The sequence below is a fragment of the Dermacentor silvarum genome, chromosome 10 (assembly GCF_013339745.2).
Source record: "Dermacentor silvarum isolate Dsil-2018 chromosome 10, BIME_Dsil_1.4, whole genome shotgun sequence".
Lineage (NCBI taxonomy): Eukaryota > Metazoa > Arthropoda > Arachnida > Ixodida > Ixodidae > Dermacentor > Dermacentor silvarum.
Genome location: NC_051163.1, coordinates 5,537,576 through 5,558,403, shown reverse-complemented (window position 1 = coordinate 5,558,403; position 20,828 = coordinate 5,537,576). Strand labels below are relative to the sequence as shown.

The 20,828-nt window shown below is 46.6% G+C and overlaps 1 protein-coding gene and 1 long non-coding RNA gene across 2 annotated transcripts in view; both read left to right on the top strand.

The window, feature by feature from the left end:
* The first annotated feature begins 2,537 nt into the window (after positions 1-2,537).
* On the top strand, positions 2,538-16,273 carry LOC119466581 (sodium- and chloride-dependent glycine transporter 2-like). Its single transcript, XM_049657423.1, has 7 exons — positions 2,538-2,760; positions 3,140-3,271; positions 4,874-5,046; positions 6,521-6,696; positions 12,058-12,190; positions 13,176-13,310; positions 16,262-16,273. The coding sequence occupies exons 1-7, from the start codon at positions 2,538-2,540 to the stop codon at positions 16,271-16,273; spliced, it is 984 nt and encodes a 327-aa protein (XP_049513380.1).
* Positions 16,274-19,813: 3,540 nt separating this feature from the next.
* Positions 19,814-20,828, top strand: part of LOC125940753 (uncharacterized) — a 12,693-nt gene continuing 11,678 nt past the window's right edge. The window contains exon 1 of the long non-coding RNA XR_007463956.1: positions 19,814-19,902. This is a non-coding gene — a long non-coding RNA (uncharacterized LOC125940753). The remainder of the gene's footprint in view (positions 19,903-20,828) is intronic.

The window sequence follows — 20,828 nt, the reverse complement described above, 5'->3', positions numbered from 1 at the left end:
CTACTCTGCCAACAACGGCGCTCGTCGCTCGCTCACACCGTCGCTTATCTCCACACGGCTCTGACCTTTATGCGCCGTGCATTCGCCGCTCAGTTTCCGTTGAAGCGATAGACCGCGCGTACCTTCGCCAGCTGCTGCGGCGTATGCGCTTGCTGCCAGCGTTTTGACAGTCGTTGTCTGCAGTCATTCAGTGTGATCTATTCATGTTTGTTTGTGCGCGCTCACACCACGCTTGTTCAATCAGTTAGTAATAGTCGGGCCACATTTTCCAACGCACGCTACACATGCAATGCTGCCCGGGTCGGCAGTGCAGCACTACAGGTGTGTCCCTTCGTACGCGCTGCCCACGGGAAGCGCTTCTCATCAACACCACCGTTTCACACGCGCCTTCTCGTGCTCATCGAGTCTCTCTTCATGTCGGTCTACTTACGCCGCAGCACACCTGCTTACTTAATCAGCTCATGTTTACTACAATTCATATTGCTACCAAGGCCGCTCACCTTACTTCGTATGACATTGCTGTGTTGCTATCGCATTCATTGCTTCGCCCTTAAGGCGAAACTGTCACATTTTTTTCGTGTGCAAACCGCCCTGAGAGATATGCAGACGCTTGCAAACACGCCAACAGTCAAAAGACGTGGGACCCATCGGGCAGATACCTTAAGGAGCCCTAGGCCTTTTGTAATGACGGATAGAGTGCTTTCATAACTTGTGCCTATCTTGGAAGAGATTTCGAAAACATTCGAACGTCGGTCGCCCTCCACAAGATCACGAATGTTCTGCTCCGTCGTGGTCGTCCGTGGGCGACGATCATGTTGCTCGTTGTCAACCTCTCCACAGCCTTCCGTGCATTCCTTATGCGAGGCAAGTAGACGCGGCCTTGGTAGTGCCGCCCACCTGCGTACACTCGAGCAAGAATCTTTATAATTACACGTTGCGCAATCCATGGCTGCGCCGGTTTCACAGACATCGTATTGACGGACTAGTGATGAAATGTAACAACGCCGATCAACGGCTCACGTGACTCCCGACTTTGCCTACATAACAAGTCCTTAAGCGGCAGCGCACGCCCATTCATAGAAGGCGCTCTACAACAACAGTCTCATTCATATTTGGTTCACCCTCATAGAACTTTATACGAAGTCTCAAATTCTGAATCCTTTTCTTTATATATATATATATATATATATATATATATATATATATATATATACACCACGTCCTCGCCGTACGTGTTGCTGTTAAAGTCGATCAACACCACTGTGGGAACAAGGGGAAGTGCTCGAGTTTTTTTGTGTGATTTGGCATAACATCGTATTAAGGATCCTGCACGGAAGTTCAATACTGTTAAGTTCTTGCGTCAAACATGCAATGTGCAGAGTTAAACGTTTCACGATGAAATTTCTGTACTCGCGTAATATTAGCACTTGAACGTATCATCATATTTGTGAACATGTGTTCAGCTAAAATCTATAGTAGGATACAACTTAAAATTTTAACAGCATTTGGCAACAAAGGTACACGGACCACGCGGGGTTGTGCTACTCCGCCAGCCAATCACAGAAACAAACAAAATCGTCGTCATGCTACCTTTTCAAAATGGCATCGTCCTTGATATGACTGTACTTGTCGTACTTGTACGTTCCACGATAATGGACGAGTGATAGCGTATAATATTACGCGCTTATAATTTTATTTTTGTGGTTACCGCCTCATTTAGGTAACAGGGAAAGTTTGAAGTAATAACTATTTGCAGCCTCACGAAGGAACAGTGGCTGGAGGTTATGAATGCGTGGGCGGGGCTTCACTGCATACTTAAGTTGTTTCCGACTACAGCCAATATTTGGACAGTGATAAACATGGGATACATTATTTTATTATTCTGAACAGCATTTTGCGTAATTTCGTCTAATCTTTGTCGAGGAGTAGAATTTTAGCTGAACAAAAGTAATTATATTATTCACCCTATAAGAAATTTTCGGGCTATAAATTATCCACTGATATTAATACAAGAAACCGCCAAGAGACTCGAAGCCAGTAGGGCCAAGGATGTACCGGCTGTCATTTCGACGCTAGTTTTAAAATTATACCGGGTCGCATAGGGCATGGTCTTCTCGTACCGTTCTTTGTTGTTCTTGCCACATAATATGACATCTTACGTCGAGGTTATAGGCACCTACTGAAGTATACAACGTCGTGGTATACAGCTTCGATATAGCTTGAGCACAGAGACGGGAAAATGTCACTGCAGATTGGAGAATGAACGCGGTTACTCTAGATAAGAGAAAGTAGTGAAGTGGGGCAAGATTACGTGACATGTGGAGTAGATAACTCCTCCTCACTTATCGTGGGTGGGTGCTAGAGGAATAAATTGCAGTCGAGCGTGGCAGGACACGTAGTGACCATGGCTTGTAGAGTCGGCCGACACAAGAAAGGGCAGGGAGATAATTGGGAGAGGCTTTCGGCCTTCAAGCGGACAGTATATGGTGGGACGGTAATGATGCGTATGTGATGCTGCGCAGTGGGCTTCCCGTACCATGGCTGCCGCTACGACGGCGCCAGAGCCAGCTCAAGACAAGGAAGGAGAGGGCGACGAAGAAGAAATCGTCGAGGAAAAAGTCAAATCAAAACCATCGCTGGGGTCGCCTGCTCGCGCCTCGTGGGACAGCCAGTTTGAACTGTTCCTCGCATGCTTGGGCCTATCGGCAGGGCTGGGAAACTTCTGGCGGCTTCCTTCACTCATCAGCGCCAACGGCGGAGGTGCGTCCCTCCTATTGTATATTTAGAAGAATTTTTTTGTATGACTTGCTTGCATTGCCACAGCGAGAACTGTGACTTTGTCAGCAGGAAAACTTTACAGTGCTTCGTGCTTCAGAACGTACTCTCTCGTGAAAAACTTCCGTGATTCATAACCTAAGAGCTTACAGGCTAGTGCACTTTCACACAGCGTGAAGTATACATTAGGGACGTGCTACTCTGGGGCGTCACAAGATGTCGAATACGACTGACGGCCCAAAAAGGCTCCCTGGTTAGGTGCGCCTTTGCATGCCTCGTTACTCCTTGGCACATAACAGCCCATTATTCATTAAGGGTAAAACCCTCGAAACGTTCCGTGAGCGCGCATATTTCCTGCACGCAGTTGCCTTCCTGGTGATGTACGTGCTGCTTTCCATCACGGTGGCCAAGCCCATCTTCTGCATGGAACTCTTTCTGGGACAGTTCTCGAGCCAGGGCTCAGTCGGCGTCTGGCGATGCGTACCCATCGGGAAGGGTATGTAATATATGCGTGACACCCGCACTATGATTGGATGTAGGTTTTCTGCTGTGATCGTCAGCCACCTCATGCTGGGTATACACCGCTTTCCTTCGCGCAACCCAAACTGAAGATCAAGATGGACCTCTTCTGTTCGCGCACGGAGCACGACGTACATGCCTAGATCGCAAGCACCGCCGTCAAGCGGCCGACGCAAACTACGCAGATGCTTGCGGCAGGATACGGTGCCGCTGAACCACGTCACCGTCGGGCTGAATGAGCGATACACACACCGTGTTAGTCTCTCTCAGTCCTTGGGAGGAACGCCAGCTCAGTGCTGATCTTGTGCAGCGGAATAATTCAGGCGTTAACTTTGACAGAGACAACTGTCCGCCTGGCCTGGGCCGTATGCTCATTAACCACATTCCCTGTCTTTAATAAACGCACGACGGAGCTGCTAGATGGACTGGGCTATGTTACTCTATTAACTGAGCTTGTTACACCCTTTCTTGATTCAGTATAATATTTCACTGTAAGCATCGAAAACTGAAATGGTCAGAGACATAGCCAGCGAACGTGTTTGAATAAAAATGAACGTGCTCGATAAAAACGAAGGGGGCAAAATAAAAAACAAGTGTAAGATGGGGCGAGAAAAGCTCAAGCATAGAGTTTCTCACTATATTACCTAGAGGGAAAACTGGCGCTGTGGTATCCCTGGGAATGCCGGTATATTGTGACTTCGGATTGGCATCGTTCTCGGAGAGCCAAGAAAGCCTTGAAGACGCGCCTGGCTAGCACCGTTTCGTCTGTCACAATGATTCATTTCCTGTTAAAACAGCACGTAAAAAACTGCTTTAGCTTCATTATTACACAAAGACATGTTTAATTTTGAGGACTTACTATAGGATGCACATTTATATGAAACGTAAAAAGTATCAGCTGCCCGCTAAAGTTGGAGGGCAGACGACAAGATTATCGCTCGCTTTGGAACAACTTGTCGTCTGTTCTTGATTTTCTTCGCTTGATCCTGCATGCATTATAGATGAATAAACTTTATTGAGAGATGTAATATGAGTGAATTAAAGCAGTTTATGTAGATTTTATTTTAAGAACGCACTATTTGTGTAGCCATACCCACGTTTTAGACGAAGCCTCATTCAACATCAGCCAACACAAGCCTCGCAGACACATATCCCGTCATTCCCGTGAGGGCACGGCGCCCTTTAAGAAACTAGCATAGACGGTGGCGCCAGATTACCCTGTAGGTGTTACAGTGAGAAACTCTATGGGCTCAAGGACCATGATACGGAAACAAATAGTGCCGTAAAACGCCAATATGATTAAACGATAATAAATTCCAGGCTGTCGAGGATTTTATACAACGCCTACCCTCCTCTTGGGTACCTTCATTTTTCTTCCTTGTTTTCGATTCAGTTTTCGTAGATGTTTCTCACATTGAAACTCGCGATGTTTCTTGTGCTTCAGCAGCATACTCTGCCACAGAACATACGAAAGAGCTCTTTTGCAGGATTATTCTCTCGCGTGAGAATTTCAAAGGTTTCTACTGCCCGTGCGGGGGTTTCTATCTAGAACACCCTGACGCTCCTGACGCGCGTGCAGGCATCGGCGTGGGCATGGGCTTCGTGAGCGCGCTGGTGAGCTGCTACTTCGTGCTGTTCCTGGCCCACACGATGCTCTTCACCTGGAACTCGCTGTCAGGCGAGGTGCCCTGGGCCGAGTGCAGCGACCAGTGGGGCGCCGATGCGGGGTGCTTCCTACGCCGACCGGGTTCGGTCAGTGCCCTCTGTTCCGTGGTCAATATAGAAAGCGCGCGCTGGTAAACACACGGGCATAGTGCAAGCAAAGACAGCTACGTTGACATTTCTTCGCTGTTCCCCGCTTCGCACGACCTTTGCCGAAATGCTTTTCAAAACTTGGCGATGTGATTCGTCTTGCCATCCGAGAAAATGCACGGCACTTTAAAGCTTGTCGCTCCTTCTTATTCCTTTCTTTTGTCCTGCACAAATAGCGACGCCACGGCGCTGCGTGTTCTTGGCGTGTATCACTGTGAATCTTAAGCTTAAGAAAAGTTCGCTTTTGTACTTTGGCAAGCACGGATTTGCGGGTAAGCGGAGGCTTAGAGATTTACATAATTTTCAGAGATCCAGCCATCCTGAAAATACGTTGGCAGTCAGTGTTGCATCTGTCAAGATATTTTAGAAAGAAAAAAAATAAGTGTCATAACAAAGCCTAAGCATAAATAGCTCTCGTTGAAATAGAAGTGCACGCACTAGTACACGCATGCAGGTCTACCAGTTGTCAACAATACCCCCTCCGAGCGGCTAATTTCGTGAGTAAAGGAACGAGGACAAAGCTCAAGGTTTCCCAGTTTCAATTACATGTTTCCTCTTTCTTCGATCTTTCGGTATATTGTACGTCAGTAGGATCAAATAAATCATACTCCCTATGTAGATATCATTTGAGAGCCTTATACACGCAGTCACGACCTTTCGTGATCCGGCTTTTCTCAGCACCCTTTAAGAAACTTGCGGATACAGTAGCGCCAGGTTTCTTGCCAGGCATTTCAGCAAGAAAAATTACGCTATAAACCATTTTTTACGGCAGTTAAGCAACGAGGGGGGAAATGTCAGTTTCGGGCTGCGAAAGCACGTGTGCCTTCACGGCCCTCGTTTCTAGCAGCGAGTGCTCTTAACAGCCCTGTCGTGAGCATGACGCCGGCCACAGTGGCCCTTTCCTTGCGAAAAGGTAAATAGACGCGTTAGCCCGCAAGGTGTGTACAGCACACGACATAAGCAAAAGTTCCGGTCGCATGTCTTCGGCAGCCAACTTTGTCGAAGTAAAGTAATGCGCTTTCCTCCTGCACTAAATTACGTGGGATTGAGTCTCGGATGCGCTGTAAGAAACGCGCCTCATGCCTCTAGTGCACATATGATACTTGCGTGTTTTGCAGTAGAGCTTGTACGCGGAAGAAAACAACATTCGTGCGAAGTGTTGCAGGTCCCGTTGAAGGAGACTAGTGCGGTCTTCGTTCGTTTTCTTCGCAAGTACACGCGTTCCTTGGTCATCCACACAAGTCATCATCCACGCAAATTAAACCCTCCACTTTGCATACTTCAGTAGAATCGATTTGATAAAATCCATATGGTGCTAATTGGACATACGACGTGCGCTCTTCAAAAAAACAAAAATGGTCAATATAGCTATACGCCGTGTGCGTACAAAAGGTACATCGTGTCACGCACGCAGGTTCCCTGCAAGGATGTGTACCGGTGGTTCGCGGAACACTACGCTCGCACCAACCTCACCCGAGGCCGCACGGTGTCGTACGAAGGCCTCGTCTTCCGCGTGCCTGAACGCGTCTTCGACAACATCTCGGACAACTGCCAGTACGGAACGAACACCGCTGCCGAGCAGTTCTACTTGTACGCCCAACCACTCATTTCCGCGCTGCTTGGGTGGCCGGCTATTTGTGGCTCTTTGTTCCTGTGACGCCGGCTGTTGTCAAGAATCGCACATCATTCAAACTATATATACCTCTTAAGATTCTGCATGCCATCTACGCGCGATCACCACGCAGAATACGTGAACTGCGTCAGAGGCGACCTCGAGTGTTGTGAAGGGTTCGTATCGGATACCGAACCGTCACTTCCATCGCTTGTACTTGCAATATAGTCAACGACACAATTTGTGATCCCAACCGAAGGTTCACCCTGTCATTACCATGTTCGGCCAAACGTGGTCTTCAACAGTAGCTCCCTAAAAATAGTCATTTCTATATAGCAACAGTTACTATGTGCAGTATAATTAAGGTACTATATTTTGACACGTCAAACGAAAACAAAATGCAGCCTAGGCAGTCCATGAAAGTAAAACTGCGACTGTTAAGATAACTTGTTCTTTAGCTACTTGGTGGATACTCGATGAAGCCATTGTAGCGGAAATAAGACATGACAACGGAAGACGGGAGCTGCTAGTCCTCCCGTCTAGCTAGCTTATTTGCGTTTCACCGACATTGTTCTTGGGAAATATGTGACGAGGCGGGAAATATGTGACACATCATTTACAAGCTGCGACGACGGTGCATCTGTGCAGAAACTTGTGTAGGTGGCATCTCCATCAACGTGTGAGGGAGCCGCTCGGTTCATTCGTGTGCGGTCATGTGTTTGGCAGAACAGGAACGTGCATTTGACAACAAGAAGGTGCGGCCGCAATCAGTGAGCAGCCTCTGCGGTGCGCCGTGGCGAATATAGTGCAAGGCCATAAAGGAGGAAATCCGCAACATCAGTGGCGCCGCTTGTCGGCAAAGCTCTCGCGATGGCGTAGCGCGTCGCGTAGTCAGTCGAGAAAGCTATCCACTCGTTGCCGGATTTACGCGTGTTGGACGAGTGTTAGGAAAAGGGCCTGTGAGATTTGATGGTTCGGAAGCCATGGGGTCCAGCGGATACTACACAGCAGTCGGAATGGGGTTCCATTAAACACTACGTACGTGACGCCTTCGTTAACTTGTGTCTTATGTACTATGCGAATTTGTATGCCACAATAGCGACCCTGTGAAGGATACCATGTCCAAACTGACGATTGTCACAATGAAGCTGCCTGTGGAAACGAAACCGACTGCATCTTCATCGGTCCACGGTGTCTACTAGGAACGAGGGAAAAGGACGACCGTGTGGATTAGAAAGTATAAAAACCGCTGGTTCTACACATTTGTGCTAAACGATCGCAATTTCTTGGCAGTTTGGATGAAAGTGAGAATTACTTTAATGTGAATAGCATTCTTGGCATTGTCAGACCAGTTTTCTTACCGGCTATCCCACCAAAAATGTGGGCCGATCACGTGATTAAGTGGCACTGGGCAGAGGCGTAGCCAGGGGGGGCTTCACCCCCTCCCCCCTTTCCCGAAATTTTTCCCCGGCGCCCACCAAAACAACCACCGGCGCCGGGAATCATTAGGGATTTTGTCTACCATGTCTTTTTCACGCTCCAAAAGACATTTCGGCACGCACATTGCGAAATCGGGCTGGATTTCGTGGCAACGCTTCTGCGCTTGGAGTCACATAACGCAAGGAGCCCCATCCGAGCACAAAGTTTCAAGGGCTTTTCGATAGCGAGCGGGCGCGTCGCGGCATCTCGCAGCGGCCGTGGAATCTACGGAGCGCATGGATTTCAATTCCGAACTTTGTGGGCATAAAATTCTCATAAACTTTTGACGCGAAAAGTACACTGACATTTCCATACCGTGCTTCAGGTTTTCAATTCTGGAACTTTACGGGTTTAATGTTCTTATAAACTTGGGCCAACAAGCGCGCACTGGAGCCCTCGTATTCACGCCGTTCCAGAGATGGAAGCACGCGCTCGCAATCTTCCATACACGAAAATACTAAATATCACCGTGACTGTCAGCTGGCAGCTGATAAATTTCTCCAAACATTTTCAGAAAGCGCGCCCAATGTGATCGATCAGCTGAACTAGGGCAGGCAAAGTAAAATAAGAGAAAACAGAAGAAAGTTAGCGGCCTATTATTGAAACAGTTCTTTTTTGCGAGCGACAAAGTCTGGCTCTCCGTGGCCATAGAGACAGTGGTCCTATGGATTAAAGCAAAGCCCCGGCTGGAAATACTGGTATTTTCAAAGCGCTTCTTCGCATGCGAGCTGATTGTAGAGATACATATCTGAAGAACCATTTGGAAAATTGCCCCAGTAATGCCTCGTATTTAAGCCCAGATGTACAAAACCACATTCTAGAAATTTTTGGTGAAATTATCAAAGAAAGCCTAGATGCAAAAGTAAACGCTGCAGCGACTTCTCCGTACTTGCTGACGAAACGACGTATATTGCTGGAATCGAACAGCTTACTGTTTGTGCAAGGTACCTAAACAAGGATGCAAACGACATCAAAGAAGTGTATTTAGGTTTTAGCACCGGAATAGATGCCCTCTCTCATTGCGACTGGAGGTTCTATGTAAATATGTACAAACTGCTGAAAATTCTAGTCACCCTTCTCCGTGACCACTGCCATCGCAGAACAAATATTTTCAAACATGAGATTACTAGAAAACTACTTGCGCTCTGCGATGTCTGCGGAACGCATGGTTAGGCTGGATCTTTTATACGCCCACAGAGACATCGGCATCAACGTGTCCGAAGTCATTGACCACTTCGCTAAACTTCCCCGCCGAGTGAAGTTTGTCCTTTAGACAGCGAAGCAGCACAGGTCAATTCAAGTAAAAAGCTCCGTGTCTTTAGAACTCGTAATTATGAAAACGTATGACTGTTCATTAGCTTTTAAAACCGCAGAAATTTTCGCCATTTATTGTAACAGTTAGCATCATTATCAAAATCATCATGCGAATACGAAAATTACGAGGACATCAATAACCAATTTTGACCAACCTTGTTCATTGAAAGCCCGGCCCACGCAGCGTTTCCCAACAAACACACTCGGATATTGGGGAGATCAACTTGCCGCATCATCTGTGGCTTTCATTTGTTCTTTTCTTTCCTTTTTTAGCTACCTGCTTTTATTTCTTTTTTGAAACGAAGCAATACCCTCCTTTATTTTGGGTGCAGAATAATTGTTGGCGCTGTGCCGGCAGTTAAATTACACACCTTCGTATTGATTTCTGCATTATTCCTCTATTACTCTACCCATATGGTGCTGTCGCGACCGCAGCATGACCCAAGTAAATATCACGATTTCTGCGATCATACTATTGTTCTTGCCTGGATCGTCTGTCTTTCTATGCGTAAAGTTTACTATCTGTGACTGAGCAACATGTTTATTTGTCTTGTTTGACGCATTATATACAGTGACGTTTGCTTAGATACGTAGATTTATTGGAGACGTACATTTAATATCTTGTTGCGAGGTTTTGTGTATACAAGCAGTGAACTTTGTTTCCAGCGACACTTTCTTGCCCTTTATCAAGTTGTATCTTCGCATTTGTATATTCCATTCCATCTTCGCATTTCTAATGTATATTTTGCAGAACTCCTGCTTTTTATATGTACTCACTGTTGCGACTATAATTTCGGTGCAATTACTCACAATACACGACTGGTAACAGCTGCTCCTGCGCAATCCATTGCAACGAAGGACAGCGTCATTGTGGTTTTTCCCTGGCCGTTGCATATGTATCAAAAATGTAAACAAGGTTCGTGAATGACATATATTTATCAAAATATTTGTCCTGAACTTGGTTAATTTTATGGCCTTTGCGTTTTTCATATCAGCTGCATGCACTGCGTTGCTGATTTTAAACTGATATAGTTCTAAAGTTCGCGTGATATTTTCTGTACTTATTAAATAGACAAAAAAATGCGGAAGCATTGATATCAGTTATTTCCGCCACAATTTTGGGGACATACGAATATATTTTTCATGAAAAAAAATACATACTTTTATTCACAGTGCGTAGCGTTCAATAATTCGTTTGCAGCATCTGATATACGATGGCATTGGCAATGGCAATGCAGTTGTTATTCATGTATTTGATCCCTCGACAAATTCTATAAGGAGGAGGCCGCGCTGCAACCTCAGCCCCCCCCCCCCCCCCCCCCCCGAACAAAACTTCTGGCTACGCCACTGGCACTGGGTATGCGTAAAGTCCCTATATAAGAAAAGTACCGCCATCCTTTGATAAACGCCGCTTCTCTCTCTCATGTATCTCCGATTGGACGATGATAGCGCGCGCTTTTCACTTCTTTATATTTTCTTTTTTTCCGCCTCAGAGCCATGTTAGTCCTCTGCGCAGCCGCAGTCGCCGGCGGTGGTGGCGGCGCGCGCCCGGCCTGAAAGCTTCAACGTGGACTTTCTAGGTGCGCCGCCGTCGACTTGGCTTTCGCAAGCAAAAAGTAAAGAAAAAAGCAAGCGCTTTAGGAGAGGAGGCGGCGGAGGAAAGAGTAGATGGCGGTACTTTTCTTATATAGGGATTTTTGGTATGCGCCGTTCTCTACCCCTTTGACTTCAATTGGGTCACTGGGCATGCGCGGACTTCACGGCGGCGCCGCCAGAAGGCGCAGCGTGTAAAAAAAGTTGTCGCAGTTTCACCTGAAAGGCGAAGCATCAATTGCGATAGCAAACTTGTAGAGAGCTATACGGAGTAATGATATTAGCTTTATCAGCTGTATAAACTTGGACATGCAGCAGCATCGGCAACACGCAGAACTGTTGTCGACGCCATCGGCGTTTTGCCCGCGTTCGCTCAAAATGCGTGCGGCGTTGGTGACTGTTGCCGGAGCCTCTGATATAAATAGGCACTGCGTGCCGCAGCTAAACGTCGCCTCCCTTCCCTCCCCCTCCCCCACGGCCTCTCGCTCGTCGGAAGAAGGCGCGTTTGCTCTACATACATGGTGATTGTGAAGGAGAACAGAGACGCCTACTTCTGCAGCCCTTAAGCGAGCACGGCGCAGAACGCGCGTTTGTTCTCCGCCGTACGTTCACTCCCCGTGAAAGACGCGCCCCTCGCGCCCTTTCACTCGCACATACAGCGTTCGGCGCGCGGCGGCGATTTCTTCTCCAAATGACGTCATACGGAACCTCACGGCGACGGCGACGGCGACGCCGACGGCAGAAATCTGCTTTTGAGTGTCCATATAATTGCTATCGCAATAAAAGGGAAGCGCGGGAGAGGAGCACGGCTGTAATACGTTCCGCAAACATGACGCGTTGCGGCTATTCGCACGATATTTTTTTTTTTGTCCGGTTGTTTAACGACTCAAACAGAGCGAGAAAGGGAGCAGGCACGCAGTAATTCAGTCCGCTCCGACCTTTCTCACCCGCAGTCGCCACATCCTGTCCCTGAGCAACGACGTGACCACAACGGGAAACTTCCGCATTGACGTGCTCGCCTGCATGGCCATCTGCTGGCTCCTCTTATACCTGCTCGCCGCCAAGGGCATCCGGCTATCCGGAAAGGTTAGACCTTCATCCAGATTAACACGAAGGGACGGTGCAAGCGTGATCGTGCTACCGGAGGTGCGATTAATCTGCGGGAATTTAAAGAAAAATGACTCGACACTGCCCAGCTCAACAGAGCTCGTACTGAAGGAAGTTCCCCCGTGTACCGACTACGATAAAATACTGGAGGACCAATTATGGTGGCGTTAATATACCACAGTGACCATGTCATCTCGAAGTAGGAAAGTCGGCAACGTTTCTAAATGAAAAGACAGTGCCAAAAGACTGACGTCATTAAGGTAGAGGCAAGAGAGAACGCAATCGTGTATTGAAGAGCGCGTTACTAAGATTGTGTTTTACGTATACCATACAGCATATCACGCGTCAGCGGTTGTTTTGTCAATGTGGGTGAACCATGAAAGACGCGTAGTGCTCCTTTTCCAGCCCGCGCTCTCACATAATCGTTCAGTTCACTGTGACATTTCTCTTCCAGTTTAGCGTTTGATTTTAATTCATAACAAGGTAATCTGGTGCGTAAGCGTACATTCACGATTCATTTAGCGCTGCAGAGTTATCATGTAGCCTTATTAAGGGAAGCAAATCATTTGTTCACTTAACTCTTGTCGAGAACGACAAGCACCACCTATTATCGCAACTACTGAGTTTGCGAAAATGGGTTGCACTGGGATCAGTTTTTTTTTTTTTTTTTTTTTTTTTTTTTTTTTTTTTTTTATGGCTGTTGACCTATTTCCTGCGGTTGTCCTTTAACGATTTTAGCCATCTTTCAAAAAAGATTCGTAAAAGGACCTACAACCGCATTTCCAACAGGAAGAACACAAACGTTAAGGTATATCTACCTATAAGGCACGCTCTGAAGTGCTCTCGAGCAAGCTGTGCCGCTTATGCGGGCTTGTTCGGTCAATTCAGCCAGTCCCGCGAGCATGCGGTTTGCATCATATACACTAACGCTGGCCGCTCATGCTTCCTTTCTTTGGTGGATCAGATGATGTACATGACCTCTCTACTGCCGTATGCGGCGGTGGTGGTGCTGATGGTCACCGCAATGCGAATGCCCAACGCCAGCGTCGGCATCCTGTACATGCTCTGGCCTGACTGGGAGACGCTACTCGATTTGAAGGTAGGCCTCCCCTCTCTCCTTACGTGACGTCGCACGATCGTGACGACGTACTTGCTTGCGAGTGATCTACTGTGCTTAATACTGCGATGGACAGGCCCTTGTTCGGGTCCTTCTCGCGGCGCCGGAGAACTTAGCCACGTGCGAGGGCACCGACACCTGCAGCTTAAATCCGCACAACGAACAGACGCTTGCCACATCCAACATAAAAGCGCCTGCCGAGCTCTTCTTGAAAAAAAAAAAACTACTGGGCCGAGTATTCTAGTATTGGCCTCGAAGACGGCCCCGTCCCGAATGCACCGCCGCTGCTTTCCAAGTACGATGCCATGGAATAAAGATGTACATGCCTGGAAGAACGATTTGATCACATGCTGTCACGATTTTTGTGCACTTCTGCACTATTGATATAGGCCATGGCCAAATCATCTTTAGCTTCGCCGTGGAGTGGTAATTAAGTGGGACACCGGAGCACAGAGCGGTAGGTATAGGATGCTGTGTTTGCGTCACGTGCGCTCGATTTAATTACACTGGCAAACGTAAGACATTCGTGCATTCTCTACAGTTTTTATGTGGCTCACTTCTCAACTTCCCGTCAATATTGACACAAAATGGGAGCGTGGGTTTCAGTAATTGCATTCGCTGCATCGTCACATTGAGGCGTCCGCAACTATTACTGCCTCGAAAATGCAGTCCTATGAATCTTTGGCTTTTGTAGGAAGCAGAAGATTGCTATTGCCGCATGAAATGTTAGTGCCTGGTTTCAACTAAGACCAAAGGCATGTCAACGCGATGGTAGCGAGGGTCACCATGCGCAATAGACACGCACTTACTAGCGAGAAATAGTATCGATTCGTCGTTGTATTGCAGCTCGTATACACCAACCGTGACTTCAGATTTGCAGCGTGTAACTTGCGTTATCGGTGTACTTAACGTAAAAGAAGGCTCGCATATTTTTAATGGCTAGGGTATTTCCCGGAAAATTCAGTGTGTTGTCAAACAGCACTTTCAATGTTGAACTAATCCATTTGTTGTGTTTAACGTGTTACTTCTTAGAGACGCTATAGATATAGCGTTTCTTTCATTTATCAGCCGTAAATAGCATCCACAAATTTGCTATCCCTTGAAAGTGGCGACTCTCAATGGCCTTATGGCAATGTTGAGAAGCCCTGCAAAAAAGCATCATCATTTATTGGTAATACTGGAAGAAAAAAAAAAAGTGCCGTGGTACCCATTATTCATTTCTACGAACCTGCGTAAAGCAACTTCCGTCAACCGCGTAATGTGCGCCTACCTTACCATGGTAATTGGGTTGCTGAGCACGAGGTCGCGGGATCGAATCCCGGCCACGGCAGCCGCATTTTAATGGGGGTTTAGGTGCCCGTTAAGATTTAGGTGCACGTTAACGAACATTAGACGGCCCAAATTAATCTGGACTCCCCCACTACGGCGTGCCCCATAATCAGGTGGTGGTTTTGGTACTTAAAACCGCGTAATTAATTTTTTTTACCATGGTGAGGTAGACGCACATGGTTTCGAAGTATTGACTTCATGAAGTATACGCATCTAATTTGCTCAGAAAATATTACCGTTGTAAGAGCTTCTTCGAAAGGTAGTTCAGGGTAATACATAGATTGAACAGCCCAAAAAAGGTTATGGCGGTATCTTGCTTAGCAGGTATTTGTGAAACACCGTAATTGATAACATACGTCTTACATTGCCGCACATTACCCCAAAACATGTTGCGCTAGTACACACAATTTTCCGGCTATTGCAGGCGTACAAACTAGGTAGTTCTTTACCGTCTAATATGTGCTCATTTTCCGTGATTATGTGTTTTATCGTTTTGCTCCAAGATCAATTTCAAGATGTCTTGCTTCAAGGTGGTAATGCACAAAAGGGACCACCATTCATAAACAAGGAAATAAAACGTTCGCAGAAAAATAACGGCCCATATCACTAACAGGATACTTCTGGAAATTCATGGAACACATCATAAGCAAAGTAATCATGACGTATTTAGAATAAAATAACATGTTATATTCATTGTAACGCGGCTTTAGAATAGTACTCTGGACAGTAACCTAACGTTTAGAGATAACAAAAGATTTAACTTCGGTAATTAATTCCCGATTCCGTGCTGTATTTGATTTCTCGAAGGAATACGATCGCCTCGTGAATTCCCAACTAATTGAGAAGCTTAGGTCCATTGGTATAGACTCAAAATTAATGGCATGGATTACTGCATATCTGCCGAATCGTACTCAATTTGTCACCATCAGTAATATTAAATTATATTTGCTTGATGTTTACTCAGGTGTACCACAGGGGTCAATGTTAGGACAATTATTGTTTATCATATAAGCTTATGACGTTCCTGCTTGCATTAAGGATGGCGTGAAAGTGCGGCTATTTGTAGACGATCTCGTGGTGTACACTTGTGTGCGTGCTACAGATGACCAAAAGCAGCTAAACTCGATCGTCATTAGATGAAATCACTCCAAAATACATCAGTATACGAGGTCTGTTAGAAAAGTTTACGACCTTTGGCCGAAGAAAAAAGAAACTGTCATAACTAGAGCGTTGGAAACGTAATCACCCCAAGTAGTCTACTTGGGACTCCACACACTTCTCCCAGCGGTGCTGCCATTATTGGAAGCATTCCGAGAAGGCCTCTTTCGGAATGGAGTTTAGCTCAGCTGTCGTTGCAGCCATAATGTCCTCTCTTGTCTGCAATCACGCTCCTTTCAATGTCCTCTTGATTTTGGGAAACAGCCAGAAGTCGCAGGGGGCCATATCAGGAGAGTAAGGAGCCTGTTGAACTACAGGAGTCTGGTTTTTCGCCAAAAAACTCTGAATCAAGTTCGAGGAATATGCAGGAGCATTGTCGTGATGGATGCGCCAATTTGCTGTTGACCTCTTCATGGCTAAATCTTCGGTCATAATGGAATGTGCAGAAAAAGTGCTGATGCCCACGTCTTCCGAAATTTCTCGGATAATCACACGACGGTCCCGCATCACCACAGCGTTCACTTCGGCAATGACCTGGTCATTCCGGCATGCATGGTATAATTTTTTTTTAACTGCGCTAACACACACTGACAAGGACGAGGCAGACAAGACGTGCGCAGTCTTGTCTGCCTCGTCCTTGTCAGTGTGTGTTAGCGCAGTTAAAAAAAAAATTATACCATGCATGTCAACCAACTAGCCCGACTTGGAGCTCTACTTCATTCCGGCATGTTGATGGCCGACCGGAGCGTGGCTCGCTCTCCACCGGTGTGCGGCCGTCTTTAAACCGGTTGTACCACTCCTTAATCTGTGTGCTGCTCAGAGCATCGTCACCGAAAGCTGTCTGAATCTTCCGAATGGTTTCCACTTGGCTGTCGCCCAGTTTCTGGCAAAATTTGATTCATTAGCGCAGCTCCAGTCACTCCGCCATTTTCCTTGCGTTGAAAAAACCGACGAGAGCATTGCGCACTACCTCCCTCAAACGCTGCGTCCCAGCGACTGACGCTATCAGCAGGCGGGAAAAAATTCGCGCATGCGCACGAAGGATCAAGGTCGGCTGATGCAAGCGCGCTTGTTTCATATCCATAAGGTGTTCGCAAAAAAAAATAAGGTCGGATACTTTTCTAACAGACCTCGTAATCCATAAGGAGTCGTTGATTACATTTTAATATAAATTGATGGGTTCTAATCTAAAACGAACAGGCGCTATAACATCATCATCATCATCATCATCATCATCATCATCATCATCATCATCATCATCATCAGCCTATATTTATGTCCACTGCAGGACGAAGGCCTCTCCCTGCGATCTCGAATTACCCCTGTCTTGCGCTAGCGTATTCCAACTTGCGCCTGCGAATTTCCTAACCTCATCGTCCCACCTGACTTTCTGCCGTCCTCGACGGCACTTCCCTTCTCTTGGTATCCATTCTGTAACCCTAATGGTCCACCGGTTATCCATCCTACGCATTACATGGCCTGCCCAGCTCCATTTCTTCCGCTTAATGTCAACTAGAATATCGTCTACCCCCGTTTGTTCTCTGATCCACACCGCTCTCTTCCTGTCTCTTAACGTTACTCCTAAGATTTTTCGTTCCATCGTTCTTTGTGTGGTCCTTAACTTGTTCTCGAGCTTCTTTGTTAACCTCCAAGTTTCTGCCCCATATGTTAGCACCGGTAGAATGCAATGATTGTACACTTTTCTTTTCAACGACAGTGGTAAGCTCCCAGTCAGGATTTGGCAATGCCTGCCGTATGCACTCCAACCTAATTTTATTCTTCTGTAAATTTCTTTCTCATGATCAGGGTCCCCTGTGAGTAATTGACCTAGATAAACATATTCCTTTACAGACTCTAGAGGCTGACTCTAGAGGCGCTATAACATAAATAGGTATAACCATTAGACTTACGCTAAACTAGGACGTCTCCATTGAGAATATGTGCACGAAAGCGTTCAGAGCAAAGCGCCTTGTCCCATTTCCGTCTTTCCTCGTTTGCGCTAAGCGACCATAAACGTTTTATGGTCTACTGAGCAATATGAACCGACTAGCGCAGCAACATGTACTTCTGCAGAGCACTCGGGGTTTTTGCGAAGCGAGTTCGCTGCGGCAGCTGCATGCGCTTGTCAAGCTAGCAAGCTTACAAAACATTGGTGCGACCAAACCTCGAGCATGGTAGTATAATTTGGAACCAGCGTGAGGTATATCTTGCAGATTGGGTGGAATGCATCGAAAATAAGGCGCTATAATTTATTTATTCAAAGTATTCCCGCCACCATAGCGTGAGTGCTCTTGGGAATGTAGCAGGAATACTTGCTTGTCGACGACGAGTGGCTGCACTCGGTATGGTTATTTCGTGGCTTTATTTAATGACATTCAGCACTCACCGAGCCGCCAGTTTGCTGCTGCAGGGGCACCGGAAGGGCATCGCCATTCCAGCCATCCTGAGGCCATATGTCACACGCGGCGGCACACTCTCATTTATTTTCCGAGATCTCGCGAGGTATAAAACGCGTTGCCGCAGGAAGTTGTCGAAACGAACGCCGTAGACAACCTTGTGGCAAAAGTGGAATCGTACTTGCTCACATAGTAAGAATAGCGATGTGTACTGTTTTATTTGTTGCCTTGTTTGGGTAAGCGTGATAGTAACCGCCTGTATATACCTTGTCGCCATTTGGAGTGCATTTTTAAGGAGGTTTAATGATTTCTATAATTGTATCTGGTTGTTGTTGTTGTTGTTGTCGTCGTCGTCGTCGTCGTCGTGTACACTTTATAAACACACTTCCTGTAACATCCTGCGCAAGACTGCCAATATTTGTCAAACAAAATTTTACAAATTTGAGGACACCTAAGCACTTGTGAATGCGAAGCATTAATGACCCATTGAACGCCGCTGAGTGGAGTTTTGCGCTGCGAGCAATGTAACATAGCGGTACGTGCTGCCCGAGCGAGCAAGCAACCTGCGGTGTCACCAACGTCCTGCGCGACGAGAGACCGAAGAAGCAGCATCGGCCACCAAGGCCGGCATGCAGCAACTAAGCCCAGTGAGGGTGAGATACGCATGCTTCCGAGATCGAGGGTGACGTGGCGTCGCGACGATGCCCTCACGCAACACCTGGCGCGCTATCACGGCCGCGGGTGTACTCTTTCGCCCACTCTGCTCCATCGAGGCGTTCTAAGGCATCTTGATCTCGCTTCGAAATGTAAAGTGCTTCCCTTAGAGATATCATAAATTGTTTCTTTCCTGATTTCGTTTTTACCTCCTAGGTAGTTACTCATAGCAGGTTTCTCTTCCAATGCCACCCCCCAATGAGATCATCTCAGCCTCTGTGATTTTGCGTATGACGTTCTTTGTTGTCATGCTGCTTCCTATGCCCGGTCGCATATTTGCTAGTAATCTTCATATAGTTCTTTTCCTTCACTGAGTCAATATTTTTTCTGTACAAATACCTCAACACCTCTCGCCACACATTTGCTTTCTTTCATATTCTTCAGTCCTTCTTCGAAATCAATTTCACTCTGAGCTTCCCTCACTTCAAAACACGTCCGGCCCATGTCACCCTGTACAGCTTCATTTATAGTCTTCCCGTGAGCGCCCAATGCGAGGCGTCCCACTGACCTTTGGTTGCCATAGAGTACTCCTGACTCCATAGATTACTCCTTATTGTACTCCTGACTTCAAGCAAACAACCGCATATCAGAGTGTAAGTCCCGGAACCATTTCACATTTTCACATATCCCGGAGCACCTCGTACCTACTGTATCCCCATAGCGCTTTGTTTCATTATGGCCGCAGTTATCTCTGTGATGACCCCAACACTGCAGTATTTCTGCCGGCGAAGGAAGCAAGCGCGAACATAGTCAGAGTCAGCCCGCTCTGTAGACAGTTTACGCAGTTGAGACACGTGTATATTCTTGCACCGTGGCCACAGCCGAAGAGAAACAAGAAACTTGTGAGACGAGTCTCGCGTTTATCTGCCGCAGGTGTGGTACGAGGCGATGCAGTTGAGCCTGCTGAGCACCGGGGTATCCACGGGAGTAGTCATCAATGCAGGAAGCCGCAACAAGTCTTCCTTGCCACCCTACCTGTGAGTAAGATCTCACGCGTCGCAAGAAAAAAAGTTAACAAAAGCTTATGGCTAAGTGTCTTCCGCCGGCCCGCTGTCTAAATCTGGAACGGAACGTACATCACCGGTATACACGTGTCTTAATACACAGTACGTTAAGGACACGGGAAACTTAATATGCTGTTATATGAATATCAATATTATCATCGTTAGAGCTGAGCCACTGAGTAGGGGAAAGTGTTCTGCCAGAGACTGTCAACCACGTATGAATTTCTCCTGCATTAGCGGAGCGCAACGGAACCGAAAGGCGCAGGCATACGTACAAGGCAACAATACAGTCACATTAGTATAAAAAAAAGTTTGCTTTCACCCAATGTTTTCTAGGTGACATATATAAATGGTGTGAACTAGCAGCAGCACATGCGCTCAATGACTGGTCCATGTCATACGGCACAAAGGGCGCCACACTAGCAGCAGTGGGGATAATTACCACGGCGGTAAAGCTATATTCAGTAGCAAGAAAAATGACATCAAAAGAGTGACAATTCAAAAGTAGTACAGTATTCTATATATATATATATATATATATATATATATATATATATACGAAGAGTAATGTGCGTAACTTGCTAAACGACGTGTGTGACTTAGCACACTCACAAGAGGTGTGAACTAGCAGCAGCACATGCGCTCAATGAGTGGTCAATCCCTTTTGGAGTTCCATTCACGCGCCTGCGTCGACTCTGTACGGAACGAGGCATGCGACCATAATAAGGTAAACGTGCCCGTTAAAACGTGAACAAGATTCTAAACGCTTACACCTAGGCTGCGACGCGTCTTTCTTATTGCGAAAACGGTTTTTCTTTTTCTCTCGTTCACCAGACACCTCTTGTGTTCGTTCACTTTTGTACTTTTTTAGTCTTCAAGCTCAGCCACAGTGAAGGAAT

What these genes read in the sequence shown, in the direction of transcription:
- LOC119466581 (XM_049657423.1), top strand. Translation starts at nt 2,538, where the DNA reads ATGGCTGCCGCTACGACGGCGCCAGAGCCAGCTCAAGACAAGGAAGGA. An exon ending in ATGCGTACCCATCGGGAAGG is followed by an intron (nt 3,272 to 4,873) that starts GTATGTAATATA and finishes ACGCGCGTGCAG; the next exon opens with GCATCGGCGTGGGCATGGGC. An exon ending in GCTGCCGAGCAGTTCTACTT is followed by an intron (nt 6,697 to 12,057) that starts GTACGCCCAACC and finishes TCTCACCCGCAG; the next exon opens with TCGCCACATCCTGTCCCTGA.